The 17,248-nt window shown below is 47.7% G+C and overlaps 1 protein-coding gene across 1 annotated transcript in view; it reads right to left on the reverse strand.

The window, feature by feature from the left end:
- Nucleotides 1-8,596: 8,596 nt before the first annotated feature.
- Nucleotides 8,597-17,248, reverse strand: part of Cd101 (CD101 molecule) — a 29,598-nt gene continuing 20,946 nt past the window's right edge. Inside the window, exon 9 of the mRNA XM_057793938.1 lies at nucleotides 8,597-9,231. Within this exon, the coding sequence (XP_057649921.1) occupies nucleotides 8,966-9,231 (266 nt within the window). The 3' untranslated portion in view covers nucleotides 8,597-8,965. The remainder of the gene's footprint in view (nucleotides 9,232-17,248) is intronic.

Here is a 17,248-nt window from a genome sequence, read left to right on the forward strand (position 1 = left end):
CATGTAGCTGTGATCAGTGAGCATAGTCACAACCTTGAGACGCAGCTTTGATGGTGGAGTTTTGCTATCTGCTGATGGCCTCGGGATGCAATGCAAGACTGCAAAAGGCTGAATCTGTCCTCTGAAGTCTTTTAATTCTTTGCACAATTACCTCATATATTACCTTGGCTCTGAGTGCCTTTAAATAGAAATGCATGTTCCAAATTCCTCTGTCTGCATTACTCCCTAAGGACTCTCCTCAGACAAATTGTTTTCCTTTTAATTTACCTGCTTAAATCTAAGCTGATGATCCTTGGTCTATAGTATTATCGTACCAAGAGCTATTAATGGTATGTGTTTCAATTAGGGACTCATTGCACACATACGTGTACGTGATATCAAAGGACACACACTGCTCTTGTCATAGTATATCTATCTGCTCTATGTGCCCAGGACTTTGTTTTGTCTTGTTTTGTTTTTGTTTTTCAAGGCAAGGTTTCTCTATGAATAGTTCTAGCTGTCCTGGAATTCACTTTTGTAGACTGGACTGGCCTCGAACTCATAGAAATGAGGCCTCTGCCTCCCAAGTGCTGGGTATAAAGTTGTGCACCACTACCACCTGGCATACCCAGGACTTTCAAAGATTATTTTCTGTTCGTAGAATTCCATGAAGCACAAATCAACTGTCCTTGACCTCTTCCTGCAGCTGAGGAACTCCTGTGCCTCCTGCCTCCACCTTCCAGTTGCTGGGACTACAGTGTGAGCCCCTGATCCTCCTGCCTCTACCTCCCATGTGTTGGGACTAGTGTGAGCCTCAATGCCCCGTGTTCACAGTGATTAGTGTTATAACTAATAACTAAAGTGTTGAAAGTCCCTCATATTGAAGAATGGCTTACTCTGTTCTTGGTCAAAGGGAAGGTTGTCAGCTGCAGACTCACACCAGTGATAAGGGGCAGGTTCCATGTTATAGGGTCTTCCCATGTAGTGCTATGCATGACATCAGAACATATAAAAAAAATGTTCCCTGGCCAGGGTCCCAGGTGGAGAGATGACTCAGGAGAAGAGCTGGGGCAGTCACAGCCTCAGTTTCCAAAGAGTTTGTAGGGGGAGTAGGGAGCTCTTTGAGATTCTGTCTTGTATCACATACCTCTCTCTCTCTCTCTCTCTCTCTCTCTCTCTCTCTCTCTCTCTCTCTCTCTCTCTCTCTCTCTCTCTCTGAATACTAGCAGTTTGAAAGAAAACAACCCCCAAAGGGAGTGGCACTATTAGGAGGTGTGGCCTTGTTGGAGGAAGTGTGCCATTGTGGAGGCAGGCTGTGAGGTCTCATATATGCTCAGGATACTGCCCAGTGTCTCTGATCACTTCCTGTTGCCTGCAAGATGTAGGACTCTGAGCTACTTCTCTAGCATCATGTCTGCCTGCATGCCACCATGCCTCACGGTGATGATAATGAACTGAACCTCTGAAAATGCAGGCCATCCCAATTCAGTGTTTTCCTTTATAAGAACTGCTGTGGTCATGGTGTCTCTTCACAGCAACAGAAACCCTAACAAAGATGCAAACAAAAGAATAAATAGCACAGCTTTCTCCTTAGATGTTGTGTGGGCCTTAAAAATATCGAGGTCAATTGGTCGGAATGACAGGAAAGGAAAGGATTTTCACAGTGAAAGGCATGCAACCAGAAACACAGATGGGCCTGGGTGAGTCATTTGTTGTTGATGGAACACAGGTTACAGAGAAGGGACCAGAATGAGATGAGTTATCCAAGGATCCTGTTACTGGATGTAAGAGCCGAGTGGAAACTCTCCACCGTCTGCGCTCAGAAAGAACAGCCTTGGGCTTTCGCACGCTGGTGATAACAGCACATAAACTTAGGAATCATGGGCTTTTCTGATCTTCAGGCAAGCTTTATTTATTAGAACACAAATGAAATGCCACTTCATAGACGTGAATATAAAAAGATAAATGGAGACAGACGTGATGGCAGATACCCATAATCCCAGCATTCAGGAGGCTCTGGCAACAGGATTATAGTGCTGGGCTAGCCTGACCTACATAGAAAGATCCTAGCTCAAATAAAAAGATGAATGAAAAACCAGTTGAGATAGCAAACGTAATTGTCTGCTATTTCTATACATACTAAGAGAAAATTAGGTTAACATATATGTATGAAACTAAGAAGAATCTCCGGATGTGCCATTGTATTCAACAAATAAATATTAATTAGCTACTTTATGACCTTCACTTAAAATTTCTTTTTTTCCCCTCCTCTTTATTTATTTAATTTTATCTATCTATCTATCTATCTATCTATCATCTATCCAGCTGTCTATCTAACTATCTGTTTATTTATTTTTAGTATTTGAGTCTTGCTATGTGGCCCAGGTTTGCCTAAAACTTGAAATTTTCTTTTTTTTTTTTTTTTTTTTTTTTTTTTTTTTTTTTTTTTTGGTTTTTTGAGACAGGGTTTCTCTGTGGTTTTGGAGCCTGTCCTGGAACTAGCTCTTGTAGACCAGGCTGGTCTCGAACTCACAGACATCCGCCTGCCTCTGCCTCCCAAGTGCTGGGATTAAAGGCGTGCGCCACCACCGCCCGGCAAACTTGAAATTTTCTGATTATTTTGTTCTACACTTAAGACATTGACAAACTTGATGCTGTAGAACTCTAAAATGACTCTGAGGTCTCTCAGTGCTTTCCCCCTCCCCTGGGAACCAGGACTCTAACAACTACCTAAACACGTACCGAAATGTTGGGAACTTTCCATCTCCCTGAGTCCTTGTGAATGTTCTCCAAATAGAACTCAGTTATTGGAATAGGAGCAAGATAACCCTTAGGTGTTAACTCACTTCCTGATGTTTTGACTCAGTCCCTGGGAAGGGGGTCAAAGTAACCCACAGATGTTTCCCCTTACCCTGCCTGATCTGGCAACCGCTCTCCCGCCCTGGCTCAGACCAATCATTGCTAGTAGCCCTTCGAATCAGCCAATCCTAGAACTTGAAGAAAACTCCCAGACCCTCTCCCCTTGTTTCTGTGGCTTTTTACTTTAAAAGTAGCCTGTACCAGCTACTCGGGGTCTTTCTGGCTTCTCGAATGCTGAAAGACCCTGTCACAACAGAATTAATTAAATCCTCATGCTTTTACATCAACTGCGGTGTGAGAGTGTTTTCTTGGGGCGACTCCTCCTTGGTAATTGGGCTCTAGGGTCCAACAGATGCCATCTCCGTTATTCATGGCAGGAAAAATGAAGGTTGCTTTCCAGTCAGCTTCCCTGTTTCATTTTGGTGCCACCGCCATCCCAGCTCAACTTCAGCCAAACTCTTCCCTGGTTATTTTCACTCCCTGAGCACTCACTGTCCCTTCCCTGCTAAGCAGTGCTCACTGGCTGGCCGGTGGTCACCATAAAAGCATCTGTGGTCACCTGAGCATCTCTGCACACTTGCAACCCCCTCCCCAGCCACCTCCATGGATGTGATGCTTGAAGCAGCCCAGAGTTACTGTATACATCGTGTTTCTCTTGGGAGTCTCCTCTGCCTGGAGTGCTCTCCTCAGCTCAACTTTTTATTTAAAGATAGGCTGTTACTTTGAATGCTCAGTCAGATAGCATTTCCCTTATGGCATTTCTCTCATTTCTAAGGGGTCGCAACACTTTAGTGCATTGGGGGTAAAATGAATACCAGGACTGCCATCAAAGGGGACACAGACAGACACCTTGGAGCCTGTCTGGTGATGGTGTAGTGTCCCCTCAAGCAGGCTTGCACAACCTCCCTGCAGGAAGCAAAGGGAAAGAGATGGTCAAGAGGTCAAGTACACAGTACTTGAGGTCATAGGACAGGAAGTGGAGGGATGAACAGGATGGTCCAGACTGATCAGTGTTTAGGTGTTACAAAGGGGATATTGGGTAATTGGTAATAGAGCTGTTTTCACAAGAGAGCATAAAGTCAGAGAGACCTTTATTTGTCCCCTTAGAGCTGAATGTGATGGAGACAGAAAGATGGTCACTGTTGCCTACCCATCTCTCATGCTCCATCAGCATCCCAAGCTTCAGGGAGTCCATGGTACCCAACTGAACAACAGAAAATCATAGGGGAGAGACTTCGCTTGTGAGTGCGCGTAAATCCTCCGCATCCTGAAGCAGCCTCAGATATATTTGAAGGACACTGTTGATGGCTAAGGCCCTGTTGTAAGCAAGCCATGACTAAAGCCTGTAAAATCTGAATTACTACTATTGATTTCATTTCACACGAGCACAGGTATGGCCTGAAAAAATCGAGACACAGTGACATTCATTTATGATTTGAAGGGGTTTAAAACCTATTTATAAGTTGGCCACTGAGACGTGAACAAGCTGCTTCCTTAGCTCAACTATTTTGGACAGGAGCTGTTCCTTCCACTGAGGACCTGGTCATGGGAAAGAAAATAAACAAGCCCCTGTGTCTATATAAGCACCCACTTTGAATCACTGAAGTGGGTATTATTATCATCAAAATTTCACCTCCTAAAATAGTGTACAGTGTTGGTGGTAAGAGAGTCTAGAACAGTGGTTCTCAACCTATAGGTTGCGGCTCCTTGGGGGTGGTCAAACAATCCCTTCACAGAGGTCATTTATCAGATATCCTATGATATCTGATACATTATGATTTATGACAGCAGCAAAATTACAGTTACGAAGTAGCAATGAAAATAATTTTATGACGGGGGGGGGGGGTCACCACAACGTGAGGAACCGTATTACAGGGCTGTTGTGTGAGGCAGGTTGAGAACCATTGGTGTAGGATATCTCACTAAACCTAAAGTTTGGTTCTTGCTCTTCTTCACAGTGCTAGTTGATCCTGGATAAATCCTAACCTCTCTGAGCATCAGTTCCTTGTTTGTAGAAAGGAAACAATCTCTTCTGTGTAGGATGCCAAGAAACTCTGATGTGAATAAATTCTGGACAGTCATGAGGAATTAGCGTGGCCTGCATCTTCTCGCTACTGTATCCATCTTTAAAAATGATGAGAGGAGCAGCCATGCCTTATTCATCTCCGTGTCAACTTGTCCTGCTGGGAGAAGGGTCTCAGGATAATGGCGGAGTTCCGCAGGGTGGCGAGCTTTCCACCCTCACTGCTAGCCTGCTCGGGAGGACCCTAACTGCAGAATGGCAGGACCAAGACGCCAATCCTGAGAGCCTAAGACTGTTTATTAAGCCAACCAAATACACAACAAAGGAAGATAAACTAGGTCAAACCAAGTGTTGCGGGAACATAACACACGGCTACCATGGGCAGAACACTAACCCGAAGAGACAGAGGCTGGAAAACCGGCCCTGGAAAGGGTCAGAAAGAAATTATTTTAGGCTTCGTAGGTCACATGGTGTTCTAGCTTTTTTCTGTTCTGTGATAAAGCATTCTGATCAAAAGCAACCTGGGAGGAAGGGTTTGTTTGCCTTATACATCCAGGTCCCAATCCATCACTGAGGGAAGCCAGGGCAGGAGCTCGAAGCAGAAACTATGGAGAAATGCTACCTATTAGCTCAGTATCTGTTTCGTTTCCGGAGCTTCCTTACACAGCCCAGGCCCACCTGCCTAGGGATGGCACTGCCCACAGTGGGTTGGGCCATCCTATATTAACTAACAATCAAGAAACCCACCACCCATAAGCATGCCTACAGTTCAATCTGATCTAGGCAGTGCCTCAGTTGAGGTTGATTCTTCCCAGGTGACCCTAAGTTTATGTGAAATTGATGATAAAAATTAACCAGCACACGGGGTCTCCTTAATGACCTCCCATTGTGGTCATTTCCTCACAAGGGCAGCCATGCATGGGATGCAAGGGAATGAGAGTGACTGTATCCCCGTAAATTGTACTTAAAGCGCACGCGTAAGGCTGCATCCGGCCCTTGGGCTGTGGTCTGCCAATCCCGGAGATGCAGGCTTCTCTCATTGCCAAAGATTTACAACAAAGCTGAAAAAGAAGCCAGGTGAGAGCACAGAGGAGGCAAGCCGCAGTCACGGAGCACAGGAAAGGTCCTCCACCGAGGTCAAACGCTAAAACAAACAAGGGCACAACTGGGGAGAAGTGTCCTGGAAAACACATGCTACACTGCATCAAAGCCAGTTTTAGTCAAGATGCTCCAAGCCTGGGTTGGGGAGATGGCTCGATGGGGGAAGCATCAGCTGTACAGGCAAGAGTTCAGATCCCCAGGCCCCCATACAAAATCAGAGGATGGTAGCACATGTCTGTAAACCCAGCTCTGGGCTGGTGTGAGTGGGCCCAAGGCACAAGACCAGAACATCCTGGTGTTTCATTGGGCAGCCAGTCTAGCCCAGAACAGGTGCGCTCCGGGTTCTGTGAGAGATTCTGCCTGGAGAAAAAAAGGCAGAGTGGAAATTGAGGAAGACACCCCAATGTCGACCTCTGGCCTCTACAAATATACTCATAGGTGCATCTATCTATACGCTCACACCACACACACACACACACACACACACACAGAGGAAGGTTTGGGATTGTTGGACCAACAGTGCGATGTAGCTTTAAGGCACTCCTAGGTGCTGTCAAACCCACATACTAAAGGGAACATCCAGAATGGGCCCGGCAATGCTGCTATGGGGGTGGGCAAACTTGAGTCACCACCTTTTAGCCTGCCACAGTGATTGACAAACAAGGGGTGTTTCAGGGACATACTTCCCCCGGCTGCACTCTGGCTGAAAAAGTTTGGTCTCCCTGTCTCCTCTAAGAAGGTCTGTCCTGGGTTCAACGGAAAAGAAGTAACACCTGAACTTGAACTTGAAAGGTAAAGAGGTGGGGGAGGGTATGTTAGGGGAGTACTCCAGGCAGACGAGATGGGAAGTACCACAGTGTAGACCATGAAGGATTCTCTGGCCATGGTTCAATTCAAATACAGGTTTCTTTCAGGCATGGTGTCACAGAGACAGACAGATGTCTGTAAGTATAGGCTAGCCTGGCCTACCTTGTGAATTCCAGGTCAGTTAAGGTTACATAGTAAAACTGTCTTAAAAAAAAAAAAAAAAAAAAAAAAAAAAAAAAAAGCCTTGGGAGCTGAAGAGATGGTTCAGCCGTTAAGAGCACTGGCTGCTCTTCTAGAGGATCCAGGTTCGATTCCCAGCACCCACATGGAAGCTCACAACCATCGTTCCAAGGAACCCATTGGCATCTTACTCCTGCGTTCTGGCTTTAGTGGGCCCAGCTTGCGATGGTGCACAAACATACATGCAGGCAAGTTACCCATACGCCTAATAAAATGATTTTTTTTTAAAAGGCCTCTACAAATGGGCGGGGGGCGTCATATTTCCGAGGAACTCTTCAATTTCAGTGTTCTTTTCACCCCACCTGGGAGAGAAGACGTTAATGTGTTGGTTGTTTAAGAAAACATTTAGAATGTTTCGAAGGAGGCTTTAGAGGGAGCTGGATTAAAGAACCAGCAGGTCTATGGTGGGAGTTCTCACAGCCACTGATAATCTGCTTGCAAAGGAGCAAAGGAACTAATTATCTTTGGAGAGGACTGTGTGCCTGGTAAAATAATTAAAAATAAATGGCTCTCCTTAGAAATGCAAATTACCAAGTCCTGAAGAAACCCTGGTGGTCACATAGACAATAAATAGATGTGTTATCTGAGGGCCTTTACTTGATTGATTTTCAATTCTGGCTATAACCAGGCTGAACAGGGGAAACAGTTTTTGAAAGCTTTAAACCATGACACCTCACCCTGGAGACCCTCTGGGGTACCATTAGGGACCTGCCGCTTCCCCTGAGTTCTAACTCCGCTAACATGAGATGGGATATTACTGCAGACACCTCTCTGAAGTTCTTCTGAAGCCCATTCCTCCTACGCAGTGCTGTCTGTCTAAGGCATTAGCCAAGCACCACTGTGGTGGGCTAGGTGAGGCGAGGGGGAGATAGGAGGTCTTGGGTGCTAAGTAAAACACTGGACTTTCTAACTCTTACACCAAGCATGCTAATGTGTGCATTCCCCGACCCCCCCCCCCCAAAGATGGGGCTTCTCTGTGTAGCTCTGGCTGTCCTGGAACTCACTACGTAGACCAGGCTGACCTTGATCTCAGAGATCTGCCTGCTTCTGCCTTCTGAGTGCTGGGATTAAAGGCATGTGCCATCACCACATGGTGCCAATTCATACTTCTAATCCCAGTGTTCAGAGGCTGGCCTTGATCTCAGAGATCTGCCTGCCTCTGCCTTCTGAGTGCTGGGATTAAAGGCATGTGCCATCACCACCTGGTGCCAATTCATGCTTCTAACCCCAGTGTTCAGAGGCTGGCCTTGGCAGGAAGAAAACTGCTGCAAGTTGAAGGACAGCCCAGACTATAAAGGGCGGGGCTCTACTGTGAGTTCAAGTTTAAGACTATCCCTGAGCTATTTCACAAGACCCTTTCTCAACAAAATAAGAACAGAAACAAAAACCACTCCCAAATCATAAAGCACAAAGTCAAATAAAAATGCCAAGAAGGCCACAACATGTTATCCTTTTGTCAAAGAACCAATACTGACTGGATACCTACTGTTACACTTTCCCGCAGGCATTTGAAAAGGGATTGTGGGGGGGTTCTGCCTAGAAAGAAACTGGCTGGGGAGTCAGATTCTGAGCATCTCAGTCCATGCTCTCAGTTCCTCTTGCTTTACTAACATCAGATTGCTCCTGCATCTCTTATCTAGAGAGAAATGATTTCCCCTGTGACCGAACCAAGCTGAGGTTTCCAAGGGAATAGAGAGAGGAAGGAAGGCTCTTTGACTGGTATTCTTTGTTTTCCAGAGGAGGGTTGGATCTCCAGGAAGAGAGGTCTATGTAAGCTGGGCCAATGACGCTATCTACCTCTGAAGGACTCAAAGAGTAAGACGGGTGATAAACAAAGAAACACAACAGGATCCGGTTAACAACACATGCCCAAGACACGTCCCTTCTGGTCCCTAGGTAATCCGGCCAAGGCCTGAAGCAGAATTCGTTCACCCTGGTCAGTCCGATCCAATTCCATCACATTCCCTCCATCAGCATAGGCTCTCCTTGGGGTTCAGCATCCTTCGTCTTCCTCCCCGTGGTCCAGTCTCCAGAGACTCTCTTCATGTCCACCCAGAGAGCCTTTTCTTTCTGTGCACTGAGACTCAGCTGTGACAACTTCCTGGCCTTCCAGCACAAGCAGAGCAGGGAAGCGAACAGAAGCAGCAGCATGAGGAAGGGACAGACGATGAGGAAGTGGAGGAAGACTTCAGAGGAGCAGATCCGGGAAGAGAACGTGGATTCTGCAACAAAAGAGGAACACAGAGAAGAGAGTCAGTGTCCAGATTACCGGGGTCGATCGTCACGTACACCTCCTTAAACATCAGCAGAGGCACGTGCATGTAGACGACAGGGTGGAACGGCACAGGCCCCGCATCCTGTGAGAGCACACGAAGAACAGGCCTAGGACATTCTCAACACCCGCGTCTCCCCCCTGCCCGGCTACTGCAGCTTTAGAACTGCCAGTGACCTACTTACAACCACCAGCCAAAAAGGAAGGCAAAACAAAAAAGGAAACCTTTTCTTTAATCTTCTTCCCTCAGAAAAGATATGTATAATTCAGCCCTCGTTCTCAGCTGTGTAGCTGGCCCTGAATTTTTAACTGAGTTATTCCCACCGCTGCTTCTGGAACTCACAATGAACTGTGCTGCCTTCTGCAGCAGCCAAACCTGTGGAGGAGCGTGCTTCTCCCCCTGATCCACGTCACACGGGTCACTCAGTCCCTGGCTCTGTGTCTCCCAAGCTCAACTGTCATTTCCTATGCCTCTGGGCACAGCCCCTGTCTGGTTGGATCTCACTTCTCCCAGCCTTTTCACGAGGCCCAGTTCTCCCTTGTCAGGCAGCCCCTTTGTTTGGCCCCTTCCTTACCTTGACTGAGATCATCTGACAGCGCCCTGGGATCCATGCATCACCTACAGTGCTCAAGAACGTTTGCTAATCCCAACTAAACCCAATTGACTGCTGCCGCAGGGCCAAAGACACTGTACATGCCAAAGCATGTGATCCTCAGGCAGCCGCAATCTGCTGCGAGGGACAATCAGAAGGCAACGCGGGGCAGTGGGGCTCCTAGCCGCTTCCCAGGGAAGCAAAGCAGAGTGGACTCAAATGCCACAGGTCCTGGAAAATGGTGCCCTGGGCTACTGATCAAAGGCCCGGGCTACAGGTAGTCAGCAGAAAGCCATGTGTGTAAAGAGCTACCAATCAATCACTCGCTGTGGTCTTCCAACTACATTTCTGATATATTTGAAATCGGGGCCATTCTGAACAATCCGATGCTGACAGCGGCTGTGCTTTGCTTGGAAAACCATAATGACACGAGCCCTCTCTTCTTCAAAGGTTAAGCTATAGAACTTATGAGATTATAGATTCTCGGTGATAAAGACAGGTTTAATGGGTCATTCTGATCAACCTCCTGCTGCAAAAGGAAATCCTTTTGGGGCCTCACTGATTCATTTTACATGCTGAAGACTGCTGGAAATCAAGAGAAAACCCAGACAGTTGCTCCAGCCTGGCACTGTGAGCTCTCTGAGGGTCGGACCTGTGTCTGCATCTTGTTCAGCACTTCCCCTAGAAGGCCTCGTGGGATCCGGATGAAGGAGTCAACTGCCGACCAAGTGTATTCTCCATGCCAGGACCAGCGTGGCCACCATGGTGCTGTGCAGAGTGCCTGGCCTTGGTGAATGTTAGGCTGCCAGTTCTGAATGGGGCTGGCACAGAACTGTTGAAGCTGGCAGCCTGGGTTTTTTCTAGTCTCATTTGTAGTCTTCATCTTGCCTTTGATTTTTCTTCTTGACAACGCGATCAGTGGAAGAGACATTTGGATTCTTTTGTTTTGTTTGTTTGTTTTGTTCTGAGATAATTCCACTATATAGCCTGAACGAACCTTGAACTCAGGATCCTCCTGCTTCCCAAAGGCTGGAAGTAGAGGTGTGGTCCTAATACCGCTTTAATTTCTAACTCTTCCGTCTCCGAGCAGTCTTTTCCCAGATGCTCCAGCTGGACTGTACTTAGTCTCCTAGGTGTCGTGTGAAGACACTTGCAAGCAAGGTCAAAGGAGTCAGAGACTAAGGCTGTGGTAGAACAGATCACAGGGCTGAACCACTCATCCCTACAGAAACTTCTTTTTCATAACAACAGCCACTGTAAGGAAATGGCAGGATCCCTGCAGAGAGCCCATAGATGAGGTGTAAACATTCTCCTCAGGTGTCCAGACTCGTGGAGAATGACAGACAGCCAAGATTTTCACTTCCTCAAGGAAGCTTATAAACCTCAGGGTTGGACTCCCTGGGATATCAAAGGGTGCCAGTGTTGACACATCCCTCCACCTCTATAATGGGCACACTTCAGCTAGACGGGTCCTACACCATTTCCTCACCTCCTCAGAGCTGCACACCCTTCCTCTGGCATCCCCTCTCCTCCCCACCCCACCCATTCTGCAGCAGGTGAATCAGAGATAGCCTGGCTACAAGCTCATGATGGGGAAACTTTCCCTTTCCTGAGACCTCTAGGAAGAGCCCCCCCCACCACCACTGCCTGTGAGCCCGAACTCTCTTTAGGGCCCCTATTGTGCTGTTGTCTTCCGTGGCATGAATAACTCTTATAATAAACTTCTGACCCAAAAGGACAGCCTGTCTTAGTGTCTCTCTTGACAGAGCTCAGACCCAAGAACTTTCTCTGACAGAGGGGGGAGCCATAGGGTCCTGGTTAAAACACCGGCCACGAGCATTTCTGCAGCAGGGTGGATGAGTACCAACTGTATTTCAGAGAGAGCTTGATTCAAATCTTCACTCTTCAGTTCACTCTTGTGAACATTGGACAAGTTATTCATCTCCTCCAATCCTCTGTTTTCTTATTAACTAAACAGGGATGATGATCATTCATCGAGTTTCAATGAGATATGTAATATAACATTTAGCACAATTCCTAGACCATTTGTCAAGTGGGCAAGCAATAGACATTAGCTAGAAGGTTCCTGAGGGAGTTGAGAAACACCTAGGCATCCTTCTCCCAAGCCTGCTGACTCCTCATAGAGACCTCAGCTCTGTGGTTTGGATCTAGAATGTTTTCTAAAGGCCCAAGTAGTCAAGATTTGGCCTCAGCTTGGTACTACAGAAAAGTCATGGGACTTTGAAGAGGCGGGGCCATTGGGAGCACAACCTTAAAGGGAACAGTAGAATTCTGATTTCTTCTTCTATTTTTCCTTTTTCCTCTTCGCTTCCAGGATTTCAAGAGGTGGGAAGCTTCTTGGAGTGTCACATGCACCCTCTTACCCACCTTGCTGCTGCCCAAAGCCATGGACCAGCCAACAGTGGCCTCAAAACTCCAAAACTATGAAATACAATAGGAGTTCCCTCCCTAAAGGTTATCTCAGGCTTCCTGTCCCAGAGATGGGAGGCTGAACACAACGCAACAGAATCCTCACCTTCCTCCATGGGCTCAATCTTACCCTTCACTGGAATGTTCAATGATTTCTTAGGAGACCCCACCGGCTGTGGTGATAGGGGTGAGCTATCCCATCCATCTCAGGCATCTGAACACTTGGTTCCCAATTAATGGAGCTGTTTTGCAGAGGTTGAGGAAGTCTGGCCTTGCTGGAGGAAGCATCGCAGTGGCAGGCTTTGAGAGTCTGAAGATCCACGCTGCCTCTAGTTCGCTCTCTCTGCTTTGTACAGTTCAAGACGAGAGCCTTTGTGTCTGCTCTATCGACTGCGCCTGCTACCTGCTGCCTCTGCTCTGCCATCATGGCTGCTTCCCCTCTGGAATCATAAGCCCAAACAAACTCTTTCTTCTGTAAGTTGCCTTGGCCATAGTCTTTTATTACAGCGATAGGAAAGTAACTAATGCACCGGCTTTCTTTCTAGTCAGGGGTGCTAGAGAATTGGGAGGTGAGTCCATGGTCTTACAGCTGCTGGACCGGCTGTATGGTGATGGTGAGATGGGGTGGGCATGCAGGAAACAGGAAGAAATTTGGCACTGGGCTATTCTGCCCCCGAGACTCCAGCCTTTAGCAAGAAGGAACAGTCTTCGTGGGGAGGCGGCTTCTCCATTTAGAGCTGTTTGCCACCAAAGGGCAGCACAGTGCCCTCGGCACAGCGCTGAGTTGGCCAACAGCTAGCAACTGTCAGCTCCAGTGCTTCTAAATTACTTCCCGGGGGAGGGCACTGTTTGCTCTGGGTCCTGTAGTCACCATTTCCCACCATCTGCCTCTCACCCATATGTGGATGAGAACTGGCGACACTCAGAACCATTCCAGCTTGGCATGGCATTTTGAATCAATCCAAGTAAGTGCCCCATACGCAAAGGACGTGACCTGCGGAATGGATCCAAAACCATAGCGAGCACACTTCATCTCGAACAGCCGCTTATATCTCGCGTCCTTCTGCCCACAGCCAAGCATGCCATGAATAGCTCTTCTTTTGGACACTACTTCGGAAAGGCTGACTCGAGAGGGAGAGGATGAAGATGCTTCGAACCTCCCGACTCCATCTAGAACTTGGGTCATGTGAGCTGGCCCCTAATCCCACAAGCGGCCCCTGCCAGCTTCCTGTTTTAACCTGGCTGGAAGTGTGCTTGTCCATTCTTTCATCAAGTGTTAGTTGGGTGCTTTGGGCCAGACCTTGCCGAGTGTACCGGGGAAAGTAAACAAACGGCCTTTCTAGAAACTCCAGTATGGCAGGAATGCATGTCTGCTTTAAGAATTCACTTTCCAAAAAAGTCCTCATCTAAATAAAAGCTAGGCGACAGTAATGAGTATTGTGCTGCCATCAATAGTCCATCTGCACCCTGCCCCAAAGCCTTATGGACTGACCTGTCACTGCATCTCAGACAACTTTTCAGAATGTGACATTTAGGGACCGGGTATGTAGCTCGACTGGCAGTGTGCCTGCCTGACATGCGCACAGCCCTGGGTCCGTTTCCTAGCGCCATGCAAATCTGGTGTAACGGAGCAGATATGCAGCCCTAGTGCTGAGGAGGCAGAGGCAGGAGGATCGGAACTGCAAGGTTATCCTTGGCTATACTCCGTGTGTGAGGACAGCCTGGGCTCCAGGAAACTCTATCTCAACAAACTAACAAGCAAAAGGATAATGCATTTGTGTTTAGGATCTGAAGGCGAGGTAGAAAGACTCGGTTTGGCCCTATGGCCCCTAGCCTGCTAAGTCACTATAAAGACAATACTGGGGGAGAGGAGCAAGGTCCAGAATATGCCTCCCCTCAAGCCATGGGATCCAGGGCTCTTTTCTGTCGTCCTAAAACTAACCCAATCTGGTACAGTCAAACAGAGGAAGTGGAGAAGTGAAGAGTAGTGGTGAATTGTATTTGACTTGGATTCCACCACCATGCAGAGTTGGCAGTCGGCAGGAGTACACTTGTGGGCTGGTAAATATTGAACTACTCTCAGGTCAGTCTAGAGCTGACAGAGGACATGCCATGCCGACATATTCCCAGAGTCCATGTCCACTGCTGACGACGCGTGGTACAGGTGTGACAGCTGACAGGCAGGGTGACAGCTGAGAGAAGGTGAGTCAGAGAAACGTGAAGGCTCAGATGTGGACATATCGTCATTCTGGCCACACAAGGATGGCATGGAGGTGGCGCACTGTCTTAAGGGTTCCACCCACAGCCAGGTGCTAAGCTGCTGCACGGACTTCACCTTCCTTCTCTCTGCCTCCTCCCCTATGTACTGGAAACATGCTCGGGATCCTACCAAATTGGACTCCAAACAGAGCAAATAACTAAAACTCATTGTTAGTACTTTCTGCCATTTCTATGGACTTCTCTCTTGCTCTTTACAGCTCTTGAGAAAAGACCTGAGCCTGACGTGTCTGCTTCCTTCCTCACTCTTCAGCCACCTCAGCCTGCTGATCTTACTGCTTTTCTCCCCCTAACATAGGTTCAGTGGAGATGTTCCCCTTCGCTGTGTGTGTGTGTGTTGCATGCATGCATACAGGTGTACTCTCCGTCTTGTCCCTTTGAGGCAACGTGTTTCCTGTACCCACACCTCACGTTTCTTTCTTGCCTCTACTGGCAGCCAGCAAACCCCAGGGAGCCTCCTGACCACCTCCCACAGTTCCAGGGTCACCAGTGGATATGAGATCAGGCCTGGATTGGGTACCAGGCCCTGTACTCAAACTCCCATGGCTGCAAAGTGGTGTTCTTAAGCACTGAGCCGTCTCCCAGTCTCCCATTCTTATCTGTAACAGGCTTTGGGTGCTGTTCTGTCTCTCGGGTTTCCCTTGTCTCCTGATATGCTATCCTGATTTCCCACCACCAACGCACGGACACCTCATGTGTCCTTCCTGGAGCATTGTCATTCTGGCCACACATTGATAGCTCCTAGGGTACAAGTCAGATACAGTTGACATTTGGAATTCCCACTATCTCCCAGAGAAACACTTCTCGAAAACTCTCTCTGGGTTGAGCTCCAGCCCAGCTTGCACAAACTGGACCCTCCCACTCCCCAGCCTTGGTTTGGTTGCTTGGCAAATGAACTTGTGATCCACTTGAGTCCCGATACAAATTTGCCTCTTCTGCATACGCACAGCCCACAGATGTCCAACTAATTGACCTCCCGATCCCTACGGCTTGTTCTTCCTTCCCCCTTCTCACTAGCACTGCCTGAGCTCGGGCCTCCATTTTGCCTCCTCTTGGCTACAGCTTCATGTCCTTCTCCCTGTCTGCCTCCCTCCACTTCAGCTTCACGTCTGCTCCCAATGGGAACTCTCTTAAGGTGACTCCAAGGGTGTCACTGTCATACTTAAACTTGTTCTGCTGCACCCCATGTCCGTCGTAATATAAACGCCCCGCCCTCACTTCCCACACTTAAACACATCTGAGCTCCATGCCACCCCCACTCCGGGCCCTCATCGCTTAGCCTTGGACTGTGTGTGCTGAGTTGCAAGCCCTTGCTCTGACATGAAGCTTATATCCTTTTGCTATATTGCGTACCTTTTCATTTTCCTAAACGTTTTCTCTCTTCTCATACATCTGTCTCCTAAGGAACCTTCCCACCCTTACTTGACCCTTCACTCTGGTTCAATTGCTCCCTCAGTATTCTGGGACTATACTTGTCTGCTGGCACTTGTCACGGTGGATTCAGCTTTCCCATTCTGTGGGAATGGTCCCTGCCATTTACGGTTTTGTGTGTGCAGATCTTGTACAATTCTTTTTTTTCTTTTGAGACAGGGCTTCTCTATATAACAGCCCTGACTGTCCTGGGAACTTGCTCTGTAGACCAGGCTGGTCTCGAACTCACAGAGATCCGCCTGCTTCTGCCTCCCGAGTGCTGGGATGAAAGGCGTGTGCACCACTACTGCCCAGCTCAGTGCCTAGGTTTTTTAAAACATATTTGTATTATGATCTTCATTTTTATGAGAAAGCCAGACATTGTCCACATCAATAGTCTGATGACATAGCTAATAAGTGATTAGGATTGCGATCTGAGTTTAGGCTTCTCTGATTCCAGCCCCTAAGGACTTTTTATCACCCCGATTGTCTCCCTAACCACTAGCCAGGAGCCTGAGTCAGAGAAGGCCAGTTGCTCAGTTCCAGGATTTCCTTGGGAACACGACGTTAGCTGCAATGAAAACCCTGTTGGTCATGGCACAGACCTGTGTGCTTCTTCACAAAAATGACTCCGTTTTTAGTATCTCCTTCCAGAGTTCATCTTCTACATGATCTCCAAGATATTCTCCATGATCTCACATAGATATGCTGGGCAGCCTCTCACCTGTCTCAGAGAATCTGTCACAGAATCTGTCCTGTTTATGGTTGCTATTTATTTTCTTGTAAAAACCGCTGATTCTATGGGGCCTATGAATTCTCGGGGAAAACATTTGTGGGGCTTGCCCAGATATGTGGGATAACCTGTAACTGTTGGAATAAAAAGCTGATAAAAAATTTCTGCCTGGTCATTTGGAAGTAAAAAAGAGTTACTGAGGAATGGACATGGGGGAAGGAAAATGGAGCCCTGAAGATGGATAGGGGAGAGGATGGTGGAGCCCTGAGGAATGAACAGGGGAAGAAGATGGTAGAATCCTAGGGAACAAGTCAGACTGAGCCTCACTGGGATGCCGTGAGGCTCTCTTTGCTGGAGAGAAACTGCCACACGCATCTGTTCCCTTCCTGAGATTGCAGCTAAAGCCAACTTGTCTGTTAGGAGTGTGGTGGGGTCCCAAAACTCTGCCTTAATTTCTCTAGTGATCCTTTCCCAACATAAGTCCAGTCTGTAGTTCACCTTTCCGCTATCTGAGTCCCACTAGA

This window comes from Chionomys nivalis, chromosome 18 (assembly GCF_950005125.1).
Source record: "Chionomys nivalis chromosome 18, mChiNiv1.1, whole genome shotgun sequence".
Lineage (NCBI taxonomy): Eukaryota > Metazoa > Chordata > Mammalia > Rodentia > Cricetidae > Chionomys > Chionomys nivalis.